At 59.0% G+C, this 21,675-nt stretch overlaps 2 protein-coding genes across 6 annotated transcripts in view; one reads left to right on the top strand and one right to left on the bottom strand.

Moving 5' to 3' along the window:
- The first annotated feature begins 374 nt into the window (after positions 1-374).
- Positions 375-2,989, top strand: ATF5 (activating transcription factor 5). 2 transcript variants are annotated; one of them, XM_048834839.2, is made up of 3 exons: positions 375-525; positions 1,054-1,350; positions 1,754-2,989. In XM_048834839.2, the coding sequence occupies exons 2-3, from the start codon at positions 1,185-1,187 to the stop codon at positions 2,467-2,469; spliced, it is 882 nt and encodes a 293-aa protein (XP_048690796.1). In that variant the 5' UTR covers positions 375-525; positions 1,054-1,184; the 3' UTR covers positions 2,470-2,989. The 2 variants fall into 2 exon arrangements, with proteins under 2 accessions (XP_048690796.1, XP_048690797.1); XM_048834840.2 differs by having other exon boundaries at positions 384-525; positions 1,105-1,350.
- A 180-nt stretch (positions 2,990-3,169) lies between these two features.
- The window catches only part of LIG1 (DNA ligase 1), a 33,380-nt gene continuing 14,874 nt past the window's right edge, over positions 3,170-21,675 (bottom strand). Inside the window, exons 1-27 of one of the 4 annotated variants that reach the window (XM_048834826.2) lie at positions 21,473-21,620; positions 20,780-20,927; positions 19,924-20,001; positions 19,625-19,817; positions 18,948-19,083; positions 17,517-17,615; positions 16,500-16,712; positions 15,679-15,808; positions 15,088-15,186; positions 14,321-14,377; positions 14,060-14,232; positions 13,073-13,239; positions 12,431-12,507; positions 11,769-11,860; positions 11,582-11,681; positions 9,307-9,392; positions 8,586-8,701; positions 8,400-8,495; positions 8,105-8,215; positions 7,862-7,933; positions 7,592-7,736; positions 7,379-7,461; positions 6,046-6,198; positions 5,243-5,296; positions 4,664-4,807; positions 4,282-4,374; positions 3,170-3,501 (exon numbers count right to left, since the gene is read on the bottom strand). In XM_048834826.2, coding sequence (XP_048690783.2) covers positions 3,421-3,501; positions 4,282-4,374; positions 4,664-4,807; positions 5,243-5,296; positions 6,046-6,198; positions 7,379-7,461; positions 7,592-7,736; positions 7,862-7,933; positions 8,105-8,215; positions 8,400-8,495; positions 8,586-8,701; positions 9,307-9,392; positions 11,582-11,681; positions 11,769-11,860; positions 12,431-12,507; positions 13,073-13,239; positions 14,060-14,232; positions 14,321-14,377; positions 15,088-15,186; positions 15,679-15,808; positions 16,500-16,712; positions 17,517-17,615; positions 18,948-19,083; positions 19,625-19,817; positions 19,924-20,001; positions 20,780-20,799 — 2,868 coding nt within the window. In that variant the 5' untranslated portion in view covers positions 20,800-20,927; positions 21,473-21,620 and the 3' untranslated portion in view covers positions 3,170-3,420. Of the gene's footprint in view, positions 3,502-4,281; positions 4,375-4,663; positions 4,808-5,242; positions 5,297-6,045; positions 6,199-7,378; positions 7,462-7,591; positions 7,737-7,861; positions 7,934-8,104; positions 8,216-8,399; positions 8,496-8,585; positions 8,702-9,306; positions 9,393-11,581; positions 11,682-11,768; positions 11,861-12,430; positions 12,508-13,072; positions 13,240-14,059; positions 14,233-14,320; positions 14,378-15,087; positions 15,187-15,678; positions 15,809-16,499; positions 16,713-17,516; positions 17,616-18,947; positions 19,084-19,624; positions 19,818-19,923; positions 20,002-20,779; positions 20,928-21,472; positions 21,621-21,675 lie in introns of those variants that run through there. The other 3 variants (XM_075122546.1, XM_048834828.2, XM_075122547.1) reach the window with 3 other exon arrangements.

Below are 21,675 nucleotides of genomic sequence, written 5' to 3'. Positions count from 1 at the left end.
GTGACGTCTGACAACACCTACCACTTAAGTTGGGACGAGGAGGGGGCCGCCCAGCTTTCCCTGCAGCCAATCACTACCCCGCTCCCGGCGCACTGCAGCCAATCATCGGCGAGCTCTGCCCCCCCCTTCTCCCCACAGCTGATGCAACCCTGCTGCAATCGGGCCCCCCCGGGTCCTGCGCCCCTCCCGCAAAATAGGCCCCTGGCTCCTGCCTCGGGGGCGCCGCAGCAGGGGACGGGGAGCCGGAGCCGCGCAGCCCGGAGGCACAGCGGGGGGGCGGGCCGGGTTGGGGGGTGGGGACTGGTGGACGCACGGCCCCGCTGGCGGGGCGGAGGAACACGGGCTGTAATGCGGCCCTGGGGGGGGGGGGGTAGGCGCTATAGATAGCGGCCCCTCCTCACCGCCCCCTCACTCCGCCTCTCTCCGCACACGCAGACCCGGACCCGAGCGCCATGGCTCTCTAGCGCTGCCCGACCCCGGACCAGCGAGCGCCGCGCCGCGCCGCCCCGCCGCCGCCGCCATGGAGTGAGTGCGGCGCCCCGGCTGGGAATGGGGGGCTCCCTAGGCGGGGACAGCAGGGCCCATCGCGCGGGGACCCCGGGGGGGGGAGCCGCGTGCCCGCCTACAGCCCCGCGGTGGGCGCCGGGACCCCCGGGGGCGCGCACTGTTGCACGGGCAATGCACCCGGGGTGTCTCCGGGGGTCGGGGCTGGCTGGCTCCCAAGGCGGGGGCGCTGCCGGGATCACGCTGCAGACTAGAGGTGTCTCCCCGTGGACTCGCTCCTCCCCACACGGGTAGAGCGGACGGGGCGGGCTGGCCCGCCGTCTCCTAGCCCTGCCGGGGGCTTGAGCCTGCGCGAAGGGACGGGAGCTGAGCCCCCAGCCCGGGCAGGCTGATGTGGTTTGATGAGTGGAGGGAAGCTGGACAGGGTTGTCCTTTCGCTGTTATGGGGTGCTGCTGTGCAGAAGGGGGGGGACTGAGCCCTGCCATGGGTGTAGGGGTGCCCTCCCCTATGCCAGGGGCCTTGCTCATCCTCTCTTGTCCCCCCAACAGGTCTTCCTGCTCTGCCCCCATCTCCTTACCTGCCACCATTCTTGCCAGCAGGAATCGCGGCCCCCGCCCGCCACGCTCTGGCCCCTTGCCCTATTGTGCTGTGGCCTGCGTGAACCCGCACCTGCCCCACCATGTCAATGCTGGCAGCGCTGACCCTGGACCTGGAGAAGACTCTGCTCCCAGCTAGTGCTCTCTCCTGGAGGGCTGAGTTCCTCAAGATCCCTGGCCACTATGAGCCCATGCCAGGGGCCACGGATGGGCGCTATGCCCATGGCACAGAGGCAATGATGCTGGCAGGTACAGTACTGGCAGGAGTGGGAAGTACAGGGGTGGGGGGGAGAAGATGGGGGATACTGGTTGTGCTGCCTCCAGTGAGTTTGCCTCATTAGGACATTGCCAGGCTGGGAGATCCCAGCCCTTCCCCATTGATGGAGATGGTGTTACTGAGGGGTTAGGATGTCTGCTCAGGTGTCTCAGTGCCCATGGGGCACCTGGCTCCTAGGTTAGGCTGAGGCCAGGACAGCAGAAGGCAAGCTGTAAAGCCTTAAGGGGTTTGGCTAGGCCTGGTACCTGCCTACCTAGCCCTCCCTTCTCCAGGCCAGCTGCAGCCGGTTCCCTTCATGGGAGCAGCATACTCTGTGCTGCTCGCTTCCTGACAGGGCTCCCCAATGCAGCCTCTGAGCCTGCTCTCTCCACACAGGCGATGGCTTCTCAGACTGGATGACGGAGAGGGTGGACTTCTCCTCTCTCCTGATGGAGTCAGGGGATCCATCGCTGCCCTCACCCCCGCTGCCCGACCTGGAGGCCATGGCCTCCCTCCTGAAGAAAGAGCTGGAGCAGATGGAGGACTACTTCCTGGAGGAGTCACTGTCCCCCGGACTGGGCCTGGACCAGGTAGCCCCAAGCACACCACCTTCGCACCAGCCTGCCTTCCACTTCCCCTTCGGGGATGGGAGCGGGCCAGCAGGGTCCTTCCCACCCTTCAGCTCTGATAACCCCATGCCACTGCAGACCCTGGATTCGGGATGCCTGGAGCTCCTCAGCCTGTATGGGGCAGGGGTGCCTGGGGAGTGCCCTGGCCAGGGCCTGCAGGAGGAGTGTGCCAGTAGCCCAGCAGCCAAGCGCAGCAGGCCAAGCCCCTTGGAGCAGCCAGCAGCCCCCTGTGGGCCAGCCCTGCCCCAGCAAAAGGGGGACCGTAAGCAAAAGAAGCGGGACCAGAACAAGACAGCAGCACTGCGGTACCGCCAGCGGAAGCGGGCTGAGTATGAGGCACTGGATGATGAGTGCCAGGGCCTGGAGGCCAGGAACCGTGAGCTCAAGGAGAAGGCAGACTCCATTGAGCGAGAGATCCAGTATGTCAAGGACCTGCTCATTGAGGTCTACAAGGCTCGGAGCCAGAGGCTCCGTGCCAGCTAGGGCAAGGGCCAGCTAGCCCAAACTCCACCCCAGGTCTAGAGCATGACATGCAAGTCAGTGGGGGTGGGGTTCTGGCAGATGCAGAGCTTCAGGCCTGGCGCACAATACGCCCTAATGCAGTAGAGGGGGGTTCAGGGGATAGTGGGCTAGACAATGCTCTGTCTGGGTTAGGGAAGCAGTGTCTAGACATGTGGGGAAGTCTGGGTGACACTGACCTGGGAGGGGGAACCAGGCTGCCAGGCATGTCAGCTCTCCAAGCACCAGCATTGCCTGTGCCAGCCTGCCCTGCCTCGAGAGAGGGATGTTGGGGGAGTGGGGCTGGAGCCGAACAAGGGCAGGAGCAGGGTGCTGCTGTGGCAGAGAAGGGATGTGTAAGAAAGGTGTGGGAGGGTGCTGGAGGGGTACAGTGAGAGTGCATGAGACAGGCAGAATTATGTACAAAAACATTTGTATAGACATTTTTGTAGCTTCTTTTATAGAGCATAAAAGCCAATAAAGGCTGTTCCTGCCTTCAGGCTGAGCAGTGTGTGTGAGAGCACCCCTTCTTCCCTGGGGGTTGGGGCTCCCCCTGCACTCAGCCTCAAGGGAGCAGACTTCCCCACCCCACTTCTGCCATCTCTGCTAGAAGCAGAGCTCCCCATTGCATCACAAGGCTGACAGTGTCCACACCTGGCTTTCCCTGCACACAAAGGCTGGGTGCTAAGAAGGAGATTTAAGGTTTATTGTACACAACAATGCTCATTACAACTGAACAGATGCCGCTGCCTTAGGCCAGCATTTCCCTTCCCTTCCCTCCCCTCCAGGGGCTCAGTGCACCTAGGGAAGGACAACAAGAGCTCTGGGCCTTAGCGCCAAGCACAGAGGAGGCAGCAGGGAGCCTAGGGCACTCACCATCCTTGCCCTGGCAGCCACTGGTGTCTCCTACCCCCTCCTGAGCTCCCCACACCAGCACTAGTAGAAGTCCTCCTCCTCAGCCTTCTCCACAGGCTGCTGGTTCTGAATCTGCTGCTGCTGCTTGTAGAGCTCAGCTACCTACAGCCAAGAGAAAGGGATGGAAGCTGCCAACTCTGTCCCATACAGTGCCAACCACATGGCTCGGAGAAGCCCCATTGGAGCTGTGCTGGAAAAGGAGGCAGGCCTAACTCAGAGAGGCTTCATCTCCATTGCTGCCCCTACATACAGGAAGATGCTCATCTAGAACTGTGCCCATCAACTCACCGGAGAAGCTCAGCCAGGTCCTGCTGCCCCAGAGACAAGGGCAGTAACAACCTATAGGCCCATACCAAGCTGAGCAATGTGGGCTGCTGTTGGGAGGGACAACCCCATGCTTGCAGTGAGGTTAGCTCACCCCTGGCACAGGGGCCTGGCCCTAGGAGGGATTTAGCCAGTATGCTGGGATCAACACCCTGACTGAGCTAAAGTGCTGTGGGGACATCAGCTTAGCATCTTGGAAAGAGCCCCTTAGTGCCATGCTGGGGCATTATGGCCAACACTCAGGGGCTCATGTCCCCTACTTTCCCGCTACCCTGCTCCTTGTAGCACAGCACCCCTAGCACAGTGTCAGTCAACACCGCACAGTGAGCAATTTCTGCTGGGCCCAGCCTTTGTCCTGGAGGTCACTCCCAGGCACTGCCTGTGAAGGAAAGGTGGACGCTCTCCTCTGTGCCATGTGCATGCCAGTCTAGGGCTGCCCTGGGCATAGGCCTCTAGCACAAGTTCCCAACAGAGCAGTAGCCCCAAGTCCAGCTGAGAAGAGAGGAAGGCGCTCTGCAGACTTAAGCCACTTGTTCCTACCCTTGCCCCATGTGCTACCTGGGAACTGGTGGTGGCTTCCTCAGGCTTCTTGTCATCACGCACGCGCAGGAACCGGGGAAAGCGCAGGGAGATGCCCTTCTCCTCATCCACCTGGGGGCCAGAAAGGGCCTATGAGACATGGATGGGGCCAGCTGGGCACCTGGGGGAAGGTTGGGAGGGTGCTCCCAAGCTCTGAGGGACAGGGTAGACAGTGGTGCTGAGACTGACTGGGCCAGCAGCCCAGGATTAATTATGAGGGGTTCCACTCCTCCCAATGCATAGACAGCAGCCCCAGGTGGTCCATTAAGGAAGGCCTGAGGCTGGACCCATACTGCAGGCTGGTTGTAGGTCCTGCTCCAGCCTCTCCCTCCTCTCACTGCAGACCCTGCCCCAGACTCACCAGACCTATAGCTGCCTTGTGCACAGGAGAGATGGACAGGTCAGCGCACTTCACTTCCCACACCTGCACAGCTGCCAGCCAGTGGTTGGGCTCAGTGCTGCTATCCCAGCGGTAATAGGGCCGTGGCTTCTCTAGCACATGGTCCTGCCACAGTCAGAAGGGAAGGGTTACAGGCCCAGCTGTTCTCCGGAGGTGTGCATCTAACTCCAAGCACACTCCAGAACAGCTGCTACACAACTGTAAGAGACCTTATGCCCTGGGAGGGGAGTGGGGTCTGATGGTTACAGCAGGGGGCTGGGAGCCAGAACTGGGTTCCACCAAAGGCTCTGCCACTGATTGGTTGAGTGCCTCTGGACAAGTCTCTCACTGCATGCAGAGGGGTTAAAGATCTTCCCAGAGCTTGAGGGCTACCTCTAGCGACCAGCAGGGGGTTCTGAGAAGCAGGCTCAGGGCAGGGAGCCAGGGCCCAAGAGGGCAATGCTCATGCCCCTCAAGAGCACCCAGCAGCTGGGCTGAGCTAGCAATGGGGGAGCTCCCTGTGAACAGCCCTGCAAGCTAGCTCTGGGCAAAGCCTCCTACCTTCAGGAAGCTGTAATGCTTCTCCAGGATCTCCTCTGTGAAGCCAGTCCCAATCTGGTGGAGAGAGCAGGGCGTTATAACAGCCCTCCCCAACAACCTGGCCTGCTCACTCCCACCACCACCCCTATTCACCCCGACCGTGGCACCCCCCTGCCCTGCTCACCCCTGCCACCCCACCACACACGATCCCCCTCCGCCAAGGCTGCTCGCCACTGCCCCTGTGCACGACCCTCCTCCCCCAAGCCTGCTTATCTCTGCCATTGCCCCCCTGCACGACCCCATACTCACATTCCCCCTCAGCATGCTCACTTGCACCTCCTGCACAACCCCACCACTCATCCCCACCCCCCAGCCTGCTCACCTCCATGCCCCAGCATGCTCTCCCTGGCATACCCACCTCCTCCCACTCTTAGCCCACTGGGGTTCCCCCTGCCATGAAAACCATTCTCTTCCCTCTGGCCTGTTCCACTGCCCTCAGATGGGCCTGACACACTAACACTGCACCCAACAGCCATCCCCCAACTACCCCCACTTATTAACATCCCCCTAACCCAGGAAGGGAGCTGCTTTCCTTCCCCTGCTCCTGCCCACAGGCAGCAGCCCAGAAGGGGGCACTAGAGAGGGCAGTGCTGCTCTGCTTTCTCACCAAGAGTGCTTAGTGTAATCCCAAATCACAGCCCCATCCATGGGGCACAGAACAGCATGGGAGCCTGGGATTGTAAGGGAGCCCATCTCCCAGGGGCCCCTGTGGCTGTGCCAGCCTGAAGGCTCCCAGCCCTGTGCGAAGAGCCCATGCTCCCTACCTTGCAGATGCTCTGGTACTCTTCACTCTCCTCATCATAGCAGGCCAGCAGGAAGCCGCCATACATGCCTACTCGCTTGCCCTTACCCAGGTAGGCACCAATCACCACCAAGTCCAGAGTGTCACCAACACCTTCCAGGTAATCCTTTTTCAGCTGCAACAGCAGAGCCAGCCTCAGCAACAGTGTATGCGGGACATAGGTCCTTTCTCCTCAAAGGGCTGCCTGCTCCAATCCAGCCACAGGTGGGGAGGACTGGCTGGTTCAGAGGGGTGGGGAATGGAACACGAGGCCTCTCTCCTCCAGGGGTCAACAGCGACCATGCAGCCCCAGGACAGCAGCGTAATGCAAAGCCACTTCCATGCAATGATAGTTTGCTGTCCTCATGTCATGGGAGAGGGAACTCTGGCTGGAGCAAGTGCAATTGAAGGAGGCAGGATGTGGATCTCTCAGTTGATGCCAACCTGTGTCCCCAGAGCTGGGGCTCCTCGCCCTGCCGCCATTGTCCTAGATGGATGTGCCTTGGCACCAGGCAGCATCCAGGAGCCCAGAGTATGGTTAGCTGCCTCCAACCCACTCCGATTCCTCTCCCCACTGCCAAGTCAGAGCAACGGGCCCCCCCACTCCCCACTGTGGGATAGCCTGTCCCCTTCCTACTACAGAGCTTCCTGGACCCCCCTCCACATCTGGAACAGCATGTCTCCTCCCAGTGCCAGAAACCCCAGTGGGGTAGCAATAGAGGGGTGGTGGCTGAGTGGTTAAGGTGCTCAACTATAAACCTGAAGGTTTGAGTTGCGCTCAATCTCACACTGAAAGGCCACCTCCAGTTCACCCAGCTGCAAAATGGGTACCTGATCCATTGGGTTAGGGTTGCCTATGGTGGTCAGATATGATGTTGGCCACATCACTCCCTTGTGTGCCACTGGCTGAGAAACTGACCTGCCTTAACCGCATCAGCCTAATGAGGCCGCCTTCACCTGCACAGAGTGGAGGAGGTGTGTCAATGCGTGAAAGGACAGGAGAGGCTCAGTTCTAGCGACTCCTGGATTGACAAGATCAGCAGGAGACTAGAAGGTGACCAGCAGGGATAACTGTGGGCTCTGGAAGAAGAAGTTTCTCTTGCTCTCTCCTGGGAACTTACTATGGAAAAGAGAGCCTGAAAAGATCGGTTTCAGATCATTCACCACAGCTGGGCTCAGGGCTGACCAGCATGGGCTCTGCTTGAGCCTTCCTCTTTCTGTGTGACACTAAGAACTTCGTGTGCTGTGTGCCACTGACTTGACCGCCAGCGAAGTAGGACATATGGTCCCCACTCCAGCAGCAAGGGCTTTCTCACCTTCAGCCACTTGTGGGATCTCTTGGCGATCTCGTACGTGGCATCCACCTCCAGGGACTTGACCATGAGGCCCTCGCAGGAGTCTGCGAGAGAGGCTGGTTACCAAGGCCTGAAAGGCAGAGTGGAGTGCCCCATCTCCCCTCACCCATTGCCAGTGCTTAATCCATTCTCCCTAACAGGCAGGGCAGTGCATCCCCACCCCCTCCAGCTCACCTTTGATGGACTGGTCAAGAAATTCAGAGATCTCATCCAGGCTGGAGGTGTCCATGGAGGTGGCAAACAAGAACTCCCCCTCCGTCTCCACAAAAGACTCGTGCAGCAGCTGACGGCGCCTGGAAAATGGCTCCTTCACTAGGGACTGCAGGGACAGAAGGGCACCGTGCTCGGTCACAGGCAAGTGAGGGGACATAAGGGATGGGGCAGATAGCATGTGGGGGGTTGCAGTGAGGCCAATGGGGTTAGGGAGCACAGGTAGGAACTCACCTCCCCATTGAGGTACAGAATGTCGAAGGCATACAGACACACCTGCACTTTGATCTCAGCAGCTTCCACATCCTGAGGAGACAACCAGCAGCAGGGGTTACTGCCCTGCTTTGTCCACCCCATAAGCCCTGCTCTCTTCCCCACCCAACCCACTCTGTACCACCAGCCCCACTCTCCTCCCCGCTTCACCTGCCCACCCAGGGACCAGCCCCACACCCCTCTTCACAGGAACTGCCCCCTCACCTTGCGCTTCCGCGTGGTCAGGACCTGGAAGGGTTGAATCTGCCTCTTCTCAGGGTCCCAGGCCACGGCCTCAGCATCCAGGATACACGACCGCAGACTGCCCTTCTTCACCTGCACAGGGGGGTGTCAATGCGTGAAAGGACAGAGGGCTGGCTCATGGTGCCAATAGCACTGCAGCCCCCAGTCTGTATCCCTGCCCACCTCCTTCCGTTTCCTGCTGCTCAGGGGAGCACCCTCCCCTTAAGTGTTCCTGCCTGTTGGCACCCCCCAGCACTCTATGTCCCAACTTCCTTACCTTGGGGATGCGGCTGATGATGTCAGGGTATTTGGAGGTGTTGTCCTCCTGGTTGCGGCTGTAGATGTGCACATCGCCATTCTCCAGGATGTGGATCTGGGCAGGGGAAGGGGCACAATGAGAAACAGTGGAGGCTGCAGGGGGTGGGGGGGGTCCCCCCCTGGTTTCCGGGTGTGGCATTGTTACCTGGGCTCGCTCCCCATCATACTTGTACTCGCAGGTGAAGGCAGCCTCCTCAAAGCGTTTCAGCACCTCCCCAATGCCCTTGGTGGGCTGGGCCAGCATGGGCTTCAGCGGGATCCCTAGGGAGGCCACGCACTGGGGCATCAGGATCCTCAGCATGTGGATGATAGCAGCATCCAGGGGCCGTGGCCAGGAGCCGGACCCCCTGCACCAGGTACTGCACACGCATCACAGGATGGGCACTGCCCCACAGCACAGTGTCTGACCCCGCCCCCTCTCTCCCCATTCCAGGTGGGCCCTGAAGACAATCATCACAGCACTGGGCACTGCCCCACAGCAGTCTGCTTAACCCCCGACCCCCATGCCAGGTTGGCCCCGCAAACACACATCACGCCAGGCCCTGCCCCACAGCACAGTCTGTCTGTCCTGCTCCCCCACAGCACAACACTGGGCACTGCCCCACAGCAGTCTGACTCACCCCCAACATGCCAACCGTGTGCTGCCCCAGAGCACACACTGACTCTGATCCAGTCCCTCCCCAATCCAAATGGGCACTGCACACTATCATAGCACCTGTCCCTGCCGCAGAGTACAATCAAAACAGGCCCGTTACACACAAGGAGGGGCGCAGATGGGAAGAGCGGGGCTATGCCATAGTACAGAAGGCTATGCAGGTGCAGGAGGTGCTAGGTGGGGGGCTCTGGTGCCAGGGAGCTGACGGTACCTGGGGTGATCTTGCAGTGCTGTGGCAGGCTCTCCACTCCGTGCTCCAGCAGGATGGGCACTATGATGTCATAGCTAGGCAACTCACTGAAACACAAACATAGAGGAGGCCTCCTGCCAGTCTCCGGTGCGCTCACTCCCCGCACTCTGTCCCATGGGGAAGCACCAGGACCTCACACAGCCCCAGTCCACCGGAGCTGGGGTCAACAGAGTTCTCTGGATGGCATGGAGATGGTGCTTCTGAGACAACTTCCCTTATCTCACCCACCGCTGCCCTTGGGCACCACTGTGAGACAGTCCTGAATTGCGACAGCCCAGGGCAGCCCTTCTGGGATAGGCCACCAGGCTCATGCATCTCTGAAGACTCCCTGCTTTGTAGCTCTCTCTCCTGGAGCATCACAGAGAATGCACCCTAGAGCAGTGGTTCTCAAACTTTTTTATCAGTTACCCCTTTCACATAGCAAGCCTCTGAGTGCAACCCCCCTTATAAATTAAAAACACATTTTTGTACATTTAACACATTATAAGTGCTGGAGACAAAGCGGGTTTGGGGCGGAAGCTGACAGCTCGTGACCCCCCATATAATAACCTCACAACCCCCTGAGGGGTCCCAACCCCCAGTTTGAGAACCCCTTCCCTAGAGCCAGCATCAGCTGGAGCTGTTCAGTTATTTCCTTGGGGTTACAGACACTGTGCACTTCCCACCCTGGGGCAAGTCCCCAGTCAGCAGGACATTGACACTGCCTTCCAGAAGGAGGATGGAAACCGCCACACACATCCATTCACACATCACACCACACTGGGATGCAGGTGGGACTGTCACTCGGGAGAGGCTTGTTTTCTCCAATAGGACCCAGCTGCCAGGCTCTGTGCTGTAGAGCAAAGTGAGAAAGCTAACTACTGGGAATCAGGCTAGCTGGGGACCAATTTATCTGTGCTCCCCTAACAGCCAGGTAGCAAGCTCGAGTGCAGGTAATTCTGCATGGAGAAAGAGAAAACAAGAGAAAGTGAACAGCAGAGACCAGGTTTGTTCATGGAAGCAACTACCCCCAATGCAAAGGCATCCAGAGAGGTCAGTCAGCAAACCAAGGAAGCACTTTGCAGAAGTACTGCATGCCACTCAAAGCAGCCAGGTAACAAACACAAACTACACTGCAAGGCAGGTGCAGAAGAGAAGCTCCCAGGGGAGGAGGCTACGGAGCAGGGCTCACCGTGGGGTTTCTCTGAATGGATGAAATGAGGTTCCAGTTGGTAACACGGGAGAATGAACGCACAGCAGCATTGGAGCAGAGTGTAACCTCTTAACAGTGAGTGGATTCAAGTCCACAACAGGGTGCGTTTTGTATAGCAGGCTCACAATGAGCCCCTTTGGCAAAGCAGCACTGGTCTCCCATCACAAGGACAGACCCACTGGGAGATGGTGAAAGCCACTGGAGAGAGCAGTTTGCACATACAGATGATCAAAGGGGTGCATGAGCTGCAAATTACACAGGAGCTAAAAATATACTAAAAGGAGCTGGGAGCACGATGCAGCAGGATGCAACCCATCCCCAGAGAGCCCCATGTGCAGCCACGCACCCCTCAGCACTGAAAGCCAGAGGAGACGGTGCACTTAGTGCTTCTGGAGGGAATTCGGACACAAGCTGGCACTCCCTGGAACAGATCCTACCAGCCAAGGATGTGTGTGGATCCCATGCCCGTCATCCGCCAGCCAGCACTACCCCAGGAAGAGCCCAGCTTCCAGGAAGGATTCAAAGGGATTTGTCAGCCCAAGGCAATACAGAGATGGAAGAATGCTGCTCTTTGCCACTGCCTCTGCCCTGGGGAAACCAGCTGGCAGGGATCAGGGCGGAGTGGCAGCATGTATTGCCAATTTTGGGGAGAAGGGGGGACTGATCCTCAGCATGAGCTCCAAGACAACAGATCTTACTTAGCGCTGCAAGGGCAGGAGGACATTGCCCTGCTACAGCCCCCACACCAACAGTGCTGGAGATACAGACTAGCTCTCCAAGCAAGGCCATGCTGACCTACTCAAGGCCATGCTGACCTACCCCTAAGAGCAGCAGAGCCCCCAGAGAGCCAGGACCCCAGCCCACCCTGCATGCCATTCCCAGGGCATGATAGCCAGCCCCTATCCCCACCTCTGGGGAGTCCTGCAGATGGAGATGGAAGGCTGGGGATCCTGCTGGTCATGCTCTGACAGCTGTCCTAGCATAAGGAAATCTGTGTGGCTGTGGCTCTGCCCCCACCCTGGTATGGGCAAAGGCAGCACTCACCAGAAGGTCTGCTTGAGGATCTGGGTCTGCTCCTCCAGCCAGGTTTTGCGTGCCTCTGCAGACTTGCCCTGGCCAGCATCTAGTACCTCTGGGGGAAACCCTGCAAGAGAAGTACACATCACTTCCCATTCACATACAACTTCCACCAGGGCACATGGCCCCACAGCACCCTGCCCCATGGACTCGCCTTGTGCCGGGGGAGTAAGAGACACGGCATGGGCAATGGCTGACAGCGCTGACTGCTCTGCCAGCCCAATCCGAAGCTTCCCGCCCAGGGACCTGGAATACACAAGGGAAGACAGAGACAAATCATAAGGCTGTGGGTCAGGATTGAGGGGCATTGGCTGACCTAGTAGAGGGGAGCCCAGAGCTGGGATAGCAGTGGGCTGTGGATGGGGATTGAGGGCCCCAGTAGAGGTGGGCTGGGAGTGCAAAGCCCAGGGCTGGGACAGCAGGAGGCTGCAGGTCAGGATTGAGGAGCACAGAAAGAGCTAGGGGGCGGGGGGGCCCCAGGGCTGGGACAGCAGGGGGCTGCAGGTCAGGATTGAGGAGCACAGAAAGAGCTAGGGGGCAGGGGGGCCCCAGGGCTGGGACAGCAGGGGGCTGCAGGTCAGGATTGAGGGGCACCGGCAGACCTGCAGGTGGGCGGAGCACAGGGCTGGGGTAGCAGCATGCTGCAGATCAGGATCGAGAGGCAACAGCAGAGCTATGAGGAGCTCAAGGCTGGACTGGAAGGTTCTGGCAGAGTCATGGCAGAGCGGGAGAGCAGCTCCAGCTGGAGCAGCAGCATGGTGATACTGACACAGGCCTCACCAGGCCTTGGGATGCAGGAGGGATAGCATGTCTCACCGAGTGATGTAGCGAGCTTCCGAGTGCCGGCAGGCCACAAACAGCCCTTTGATGATGTCGATCTTCTTGTTCATGGACTGTGTGGGGGGAGGACAGACAGCCCAGCTGAGCCAAGCCTGGGCTAAACATACACTGGGCCAGGAAGGGGCTGCAGCATCCACCAGCCTGGCTGACTGCTGCACCCCTGCACCCCCTGCCTTGTCTTCTTCTCCCACATGGTCTCCACTCCCATTGCTTGTGCCCCCAGGCCCTCCTCCCCAGGCCAACCTGGCCCCATGCAGTAGCTTAGGCCCTTGGCGAAGGGCTGCATCACAAATGTAAACTCCCCCCTCCTTGCACCACCCCTTCCATGTTTATTACAGGGGCTGCAGGCCAACACCCTAGCATGGGAGCAATGGCGCAGAAAGCCCTGTCATCCTGAGGAGCCAGCCAAGAGGTGGCCATGCCAGCCCCAGAGCCAGAGGCACTTCTCCACCCCTCTTGGGGGCCAACCCCTCTAGGCAGCCAGTAGCTGCGAAAAGCTTGAGCGCTCTGCATGCCCAGGGCCAAGCTGCCTACAGCCCCGTCAGAGGGACACGGAGCTAGGTCAGACAGGGCCAAGCCCACCAGCTCCACCTATGCGAGCAGACCCATCCCACTCACAGCACTGCCTGTCATCCTGGCAATCTCCTGTAGCTTGCTGAAAACCCCAGCAGCACTCAGCTTGGGCGGCGTAAACATGGTGCGCTGGTTGCTGCGGCTGCTCTCTGCTACCAAGCCCAGATCCCCCTTCTCCTGGGCCTCGGCTTTGATCTGATCCAGCTGGCGGCCTGCAGGCGACAGGGAGGGAGGGAGGTTCCCAAGCTGGCAGCTTACCCAGCACACCACAATGCCCCCAGCACATGGGTGGCCTGACCAGCTTCCCCCACCCCTTTGCCATTCCCCAAACAAGTGGGCCTGCTGCTCAGTGCAAGTCGGGGTGCCCAGGCACCAGGGAGGGGCACATCAGCTGCTGCACTGTGAGGCTTAGGGCCCAGATCCCCCCCACTGCTGGGGCTGAAGGCTATTCCCCTCTGGGTGGGCCCAAAGCAGGCAACGGCCAGACCCAGGCCAGGCAGGCAGTTCTAGGAGATGGGAGCAGCCTCTTGGGGCCCAGTCTTTTGGGGCCAAACCCCCATTTGGGATGGCAGCTTGGCCTGTCCAGATTGCAAATACAGCATGGATTTCTCACCCAGGCTGTGACACCCCCAAACCTGTTACACACACCAGCGTCCCTTCCAACTCTCAAGTCAGTTCACCTGCAACCACAGTGCTGCCTGTGCATGTACCAGGGCATGCTGGGAAAATCTGGGCAGCTCAGCCCTAATACCCCAACGGGAGACTGAGCCTCGAGACAGAGACCAGCACCTGCAGTCATGCACTCTGGGAAGGGGGAATGGTCACAGGAAGACAGCCTTGGCCCTCGGATGCTATCGGCTACTTTGGTAACTCAAAGGGGGCACACCCTATGCCAGCGCCACCACACCTATAAGTGGATGGAAAGCAGCAGCATGGCCAGGGTCCCACTGCCCAGGAGCCGCACACCTGACACCCAGAATCAGCAGGGATGAAGGCCATAGCACAGCCAGGGACCTCCTGCCTGGTCCCTACCCGTTGCCTGTGCGACAGCCTTCATGAGGATGGTCTCGCCAATGCCCAGCTCCAGCCCCTTGTAGGCAGGGCCCAGGCGGTTCAGGCAGAGGTAGATGCAGGGCAGAATGTCGGATGGCGACAGGGCGATCACCGAGCGGAAGAGGTTGCTCAGGGTCTCAATGTTCTTCAGCCTGGAACACACACACATAATGAGGGAAGGGCATCAGCCACCGCTAATGCATGTCCAGTCCAGGCGCAAGCAGCACAACGGGGCCTTACCGGGCAGACACCTCCTCGATCCGCTCAAAGGTCCGAGCCACAGCCAGGTAGGGGACCCTGCAGAGACAGACACAGATCTGTCAGAACCACCACCCCAACACATTTCCTCTCCCTGCAACCACAGGCTAGTGGGGAGAGCAGCATGGCGGGAGCCACGACTTAAGGGTTCTATTCCTGATCGCGGCAGGGGAATGGGTTGTAGTGGTTGGACCAGGGACAGCTGGGAGTCAGGACTCCTGGGTTCTATTGCCTGCACTCCTGCCAGCTCACTGCATGTTCCTAGGCCCATCACCTAGTCCTGCAGCCCCCCTGTGCACATCCCAAGGAACTTGCTGTATCTTCAGCTGCAAGCATACCACTGAAACTCAGAGCCTTGGGCCAGGCCAACAGACCCAAGGCTCCACACCCAAGGCTCACACCGCAGCTCTGTCTGCACTAGGGAATCTCACACATGAATCCCCAGGGCAGCCCAAGCCCTCATGCTTCCCCATTTCCAAGCCCCCCTGCCCCGTCACTCCTCAGGAAGCTTTTTAGGCCCAGCCAGGTGCTTTCCCCCACTGCCAGTGCAGAGCACCCTGCTGCTCTGCTGGGACCAGATGTGCCACAAAGGAGAATGGTGACAGCTCTGTGATATGACGAGAGCCCTGATAGCAGGGGAAGCACCCTGGTGTGCACCTCCCATTACACCCCTCCTTCCCCCCCACCCCCAGATGGGGCAGGGCTTGCAGGCTTCATAAGGGAGCACTGCCTCTTCATGGCCCCCTCACCTCTGACCATGCCCCCAGCAGGCATCCTGGATGGGGTGGTAGCTGCTCTTCGAAGGATTGTACTCCATAGGGTCCAGTGGCACAACTAGCTTGGAGAAACTGGAGGGATCACAAAGCCAAAGAGAGATAGGAAGCCACCAAGCCCAGTACAAAAAGTCTCCCAACAATTCACTTGCACTAGCACCCCCAACGAGGGGATCCCAGCACAGGTAGCAACAGGCACCATTATAGAATAGATGAGACAGCACCCCCTGCACCAATGCCCCCCATGGGGGAAGCTGCAGTGTCACAGGAAGTTGTGTGTGCACGTAGGCCTGGGTGCAGCCCAGGGACGTGTTGGATGGGATGTGCAGCCCTTGCAGGAATTGTACCTCGCAGGAGGGCGAGGGGGAGGACTAAAGCTGACGCTGCCTCCTGCCACCCCCAAAAAGGGCCATGCTTGCCTGGGAGAGGGGCGAGGGGAAGGCTACCGCCCCTGATAGAGGAGTGCCACCCCACACAGGTGCTGCCCTACAGTGTGTTTGTTCCCCCACTGCGTGGGTGGGGCATAGCACCAGGCACAGGAGATGCTCCATGCCCACAGCTCCCTACCTGCCAGCTGTGCCATCACTCCCATTGCTGCTCGCTGTGGCTGAGCCAGTTGGGGCAGGTGGTATCTCCACTGCTGCATGTTCATCTGCCTTCCCTGCCCTTGCCCTTGCCACTGCCACCTTCTTGGGGGCTATGTGGGATTTAAAGGGCCAACACACAGCACATTATTCATTGGAGGAGAGCAGGCCCACCTGCCTGCAGGAGAGATACCCACAGGGGAACCCCACTGCCTTTAACGCTAAGTCCCCCTCCCCGGGATCTGCACACATCAGCTCCTGCTCATAGATCATCAGGGTTGGAAGGGACTACAGGAGATCATTTAGTCCAACCCCCTGCTCAAAGCAGGACCAATCCCCAATTTTTGCTCCAGATCCCTAAATGGCTCCCTCAAGGATTGAACTCACAACCCTGGGTTTAGCAGGCCTCCACACCCATCTCCGGATCCACCCAGCTCCCATGCCCCTCCCCCAGATCCACCCATCCTGGGGGCCAGGATGTCTTCCTGTCCCCTCTCCTGGGTCTGCCTGTCCTGGGCCAGGACTGCTCTCCCCACTATTGGGAGGTGACCCTCCACCTGGGCGCAGTTCTGCTCTGGAGAGTGCCGAGGACAGTGGCACTGAGCCTTGCTGGCCACATTTGTTATGTTTATGAGGCGGTTTCCTACATGGCAGCTCCAGATTGGAGAGCTCAGTTGGGGACAGTCTGACCCCACACACAAGCGATGGATTATGCCTCATGCTGGAAACCGGCTCCCCAAGCCCAGCCCCTACCCCAGCCCAGGGGTCCCTGAACCAGTGGGGCTACACTGCCCCCACACTCACCAAAGAAGCTGGCGATGGCTCTGCTGGGCTTGGGTGGCTCAGGCTTCTCCTGGGCTCCCCCTTTAGTGCAGTCCTCTTCTCCCTTGTTCACAGCCCCCTCCTCCAAAGTGCCATTAACTTCAGCCAGTTCTATCTCCGAATGCTGACCTTTCACCTCTTGCATGTCCATGGCTGCTTCTTCCTTTGCTCCCCTGCCTACCTCATCTCCTGGGCCTGCAGCAGAACAGAAGCCCACAGCCGATCAGGCACACAGGGTGCAGGGAGGGACCCCATTGCTCAGGCAGCTGGCTGACCCATGCAGCTGGGGATGAAGGGTGAGAGCCAGTCCCAGAGGATAGGTTCTACAACAGTGGTCCTCAACCAGGGATACACATACCCCTGGGGGTATGCAGAGATATTCCAGGGGGTACATCAACTCATCTAGATATTTGCCTAGTTTCACAACAGGCGATATAAAAAGCACTAGCAAAGTCAGTACAAACTAAAATTTCATACAATGACTTGTTTATACTGCTCTATATACTATACACTGAGATGTAAGTACAATGTTTGTATTCCAATTGATTTTATAATTATATGGTAAAAATGAGGAAGTAAGCCATTTTTCAGTAACAGTGTGCTGGGACACTTTTGTATTTCTATGTCTGATTTTGTAAGCAAGTAGTTTTTAAATTAGGTGAAACTTGGGGGTATGCAAGACAAATCAGACTCCTGAAAGGGGTATAGTAGTCTGGAAAGGATGGGAGCCACTGCTCTACACAGGATGCCTACAGCAAGCTCACTGCTGCCACCTCCTGGTTGCAGATATGGTAGTGCAATACAGGCCCCTGTGTCGGGGGAGTACTCAGGTCTTGAGCACCCCAAGGAAAGGCCACGCAAATGAGCCCCCAGCCGAAAGAGACAGATCCCCTTGGGAGTGTCACTGGCAGCAGGACCCTCTGGGAAGCAGCAGGAGATATCCAGGGAAGGGAAGCCAGAGGCTCTGCATTCCCAGAGCAGCTGCTGGCACACTCTCACCTTGCTCTTCCCGGCATCTCTTGGCACTTGGCTCCTCATCCCTGTTGTTCTCCCTGCTAGTTGGCAGCTCTATTTTGCGTTTGGGGATCTGCTTGCGAGCTGAAGAGCAGAGTTTAGAGTCAGCCTCCTTCAAACTACTGGGAGGGATGTCTGGAGCCAGCCCCGAGCCTTTGGACTGGGACAAGTTGTGGGAAAAACAGGGGGTGCAGAGTCCAGAGGTGCACAATTGCCACGGTGCAGAAGCAGAAGCAGCACTGGGTTACAGAGAGCATGCCAGGCCAGCATAGTAACCTACAGCGCCAAATGAGGCCAAACTCATCCAGAGGCCCCTCTGGCTTTAGGTGCCCTGTCTGACCCTCAATTCTCCAGCTCACTTCAGTGGAGTTTGGGTGCTCAGCCCCTCTGAGAATGGGGCACAGCTAGGCACCCCAGACCAGGCCTCTCGTGAACACTGAGGCCTGAGTGACTTGGTGGGCAGAAGGAACGTGGCAGCCATAATACAGCTGTACTGCAGAGAGGCACCGACACTGCATCTCGCTCTACACCGTTTGACCAGCTCCAACCTTCCCCAAGACTTAAGAGTTCAGAAAGACAGAAGCCCAAGCCAGCAGAAAGCCAAAAGGAAGGGAGAGGAGCATCAATCAGAGAAACATCTCCTGGAGCCCAGGACCCCAGCAGTGAACGCACACATGGGCAGGTCTCTGTCAGGGCCCAAGGGAGAAAAGGCAAACAAGCAGCATGGATGGGATTTAATGAGGAGAGCTCAACAAAGCATGGCCCAGGGAGAGCGCAACACATTAACTGCTGGCAATTACATTGTTCATACCCTTCGAAGAGCAAGCAAAACACAGACACTGGTTAGACTGATTTGCTGAGAACAACACAGGGCAGGCAGGGATCATCTGCAGCCTAGAAAAACACTGGTCAGGCGGGAGAGAGATGCATGTCTCTGTCCAAGAAAAGCAATGGCTGGAGAGCTGGGAGCCTAGAGTTGGTGCCCTTGCTGCACCACAAGGAGGAATACAGGCACAGTTGCCCTGCACTGTGACAGGAAACACAGAAGAGGGGCTGCTCAGGGCAGTAACATGGGAAGTCCTATGGGCCATTTAGGGCGCATGCAGGCAAGGCTCCCTGCTGGCGGGGAGTCAGGCTGGGGGCTGAGACAGAGCCCCAGCACCAGCTCACTTGTCCTGTCCCACAGGCCCATGGGGTCCAGCCTGTCTCGTGTGGCTGAGAGCCCTGGGGAAAAGAGCCAGGGAGCCACCTATAACCGACTCTTACTCTGCCTGATTGCACGGGGCCTAAGACACCTGCGCAGGTGGGCTGAACCATGGAGGCCCATTCTGGGAGAGTGCAGGTAGAGGCCTGCCATTTGGAAAGAGTGCCCAAGGACAGAGTGAGGGCATGATCACATCCGGGCAGGGTCCTTACCCGTCCTGCGTCTGGGGATGCCAGCACGGCCAATGGCAGGGGAGTCAGAAAGGGCCGGGCTGTCTCCAGCGGAGTGGCTACTGCTTGGTGAGGGGCTATCCGCAGAAAGATCAGACTGAGGAGTTTGCATAGGCTCCTGAAAGACAACCCCCCAAGAGTGCTACAGGCAGGGCAGAGACAGAGCACAAACCACAGCCCACCTGGCTTTACACTAGCACTGGGCAAGGTGGGGTGGGAGCAGCACTCAGCCCCAGGAGAGGGGCCAGCAGGCTTCTGGAAGAAATTTAGGCGGGGATTCCAAGGAGGCCTGTGAGAGATATGGGGGCAAAACAGCCACCTTCAGGAGAGCTCCAAGTGGAGGGAGGGGGCACACACAGGCAGGTCTCTGTAGCAGCACAGAGGACACTGTACCGTATGTACCTCTCCCACCAGCAGAAGGCACTCTGCCCAGGACACACTGCAGGACTAGCATTAGGGGACACGTACAAGAGGGAGCCCAGAACCTGGCTGGAGTGAAGGGCACTAAGGCAAGGCACGGAGGAGGCACTGGGCTGGTGCAGGCCGAGTGAAGGGCACCATGGGGCAGCCTACACTCCAGTTGGTGCTGGGGGGATGCAGGATCCCAGGCTAGCCCCATGGGGATTCCAGGAGAGAGATGGGTGGTGCACAAATGATACCTCCTTGCTGCTGGCTTTCTCTGAGCTTTTTTCCTGTATGGGATCCACCTCTGCTTGGGCTGTCAGCACGGCCTCCTCCTCGTCACTGTCGCTCTCCAAGACCCGGCGCAGGGGCCTCTTGGCAGCGGATTTCACTGGGGAGTCCATACAGAGGCTTAGGCCATTTCTCTGTATCACAGCTGCCTCTGACACCCTGTAACAAAGCTGTGGATCAGAAAGGATGGCCCCGGAACCAACACCAGCAAGACCTCACTCCAACTGCCCCCCATGGTGCATAACGGAGCCCGGCAGTAACTCACTGGCTGGCTGAGTCCTCTTCTGCTGGCAGTCTGATCTTCTCCTCCTCCTTCACTGCCTTCATGGGCTGGAAAAATGACCTGGCCAAAGCAACAGACAGAAATGCCTGACTAACACCCCTGCATGGGCAGACTAGACAGTCTCTTGAGGAAAGGAAATCCCTTTGTCCCAGCATAGGAGCCCATCAAGGCTCCCACCAGCCACTTGATATATTTAGTCATCCAGGCAACAAGCTACAGTCCAATGAGAGAAAGCCCTGCATTGGCAGCCCCAGGCGCTCTAACTGCATGGAGGTCCAACAGAAGGGCCTGGAGTGTTCCAGCAATACCCAGAATAACTGCTGCATTTCCCCACCTGTGGGCTCACTGCATCATCCCACACATGCAATGAAGCAGCTCTTGTCTGTGCCTCACTTAGCTGCAAGCCGTGTTATATCCTTGAAGGGAGCACATGTGGCCAGAGCTCTGTGGGGCGGTAAGTCTCTCTGCAGGGCCCTCCTGCAAGGCAGACACTCTGAATCACTCAGGTACTCGTGCCCACAGCACTGAGCACAGGCTAACAGCAAGAGAGACAGGCCAGGAGACCCAGGGACCAGCCTCAGCTCTGAAAGGCAATGCATCAAACAGTGCAGGCAGGGCCTGTGCCTTCCCCAGTGGGCTGAGACACATTGCGGAGGGGCAGGGAAACACAGCCATGGCACAGGCGGGTTCTGCTGCCACAGGGATAGAGGGGTGAGGGTACGGGGCTGGCAAGGAACAACCAGCCTCTCCCCATCCCCTGCTCCTTCACCTCTCCCCTGTCGCTAGTGGGGCAGCAAGGGAGTGCCGAGGCTCCAGGCCCCTGGGGGGCATTACTCACGTGATGGGGCGCTGCATCATGGGCGGTGGGGGGGAGCTGTCACTGCAGGCCAGGCAGATGCAAAGCCCTTCTGGCAGGTCAGCTGCTCCGGGACCTGTGAGCCAAGCACCAGGGATCACTCAGCACCCCTCCACCATGGCGGCTCCAGCTGCAGGCAGAAAAGGGGAGAGAGGTGAGAGGCCCCCAAGCTGACCCAAGAACTGAACCTGGGGCAGACCAGGGCAAGCATTAGTCTGCAACACAGACAGGAAAGTGAAACCATCTGCCTAGGCATTGAGCCCAGTTCCCACTGCTCAGCCCCAAGCCAGAGTCCAGGGCACAGAGCAGAGGGGGCAGCTGCCCCCTGGGAAGTACCAGGGTCATGGCTAGGGACTGGATTCCCTGGACCAGACTGGGAGTTGGCCTGGCAGTGGAGGAGTTAGATGGCTGGGGGAGCAGGTGGCTGGATTGAGGGCCAGGTGTGGGTGCACGGCTGGGAAGGGGCAGGTGGCTGGAGGGGAAGGTGGATGAAAGGGGAGGGGCAGTTGGCAGAGAAGCGCAGGGGGCGTTGGAAGAGGGGATGGGGCAGGTGAGCAGCAGCCCCTTTTCCCGCCATTTCTGCCCCACAGGGACTGCGCGCGGTCCTTGGCCCCCAACGGTCTATGTTCAACAGTCCCCACTCTACTGGCCGCGGGAGGGCGCGCGCGCGGCTACCTGCGGGTCTCGCGCCCAATTCCAACCCGGGGCTCGCGCCTCCCAGCGCCCTTTCGCGGGGAAAATCCAACCCGTCGCGTTCCGACAGCCACCGAGCTCCTGACGTCACAACAGCCGACGTGCGCTGCGCGCGCAACCCAAAAACGAACGCGCTACGCCCGCTGGGAAATGTAGTCTTGGTAGCATCTGACGCTCGGGGCTCG

The sequence above is a fragment of the Caretta caretta genome, chromosome 23 (assembly GCF_965140235.1).
Source record: "Caretta caretta isolate rCarCar2 chromosome 23, rCarCar1.hap1, whole genome shotgun sequence".
Classification (NCBI taxonomy): Eukaryota; Metazoa; Chordata; order Testudines; family Cheloniidae; genus Caretta; species Caretta caretta.
The sequence above is the reverse complement of the archived record's forward strand: the minus strand, read 5'-3'. Positions and strand labels throughout refer to the sequence as shown.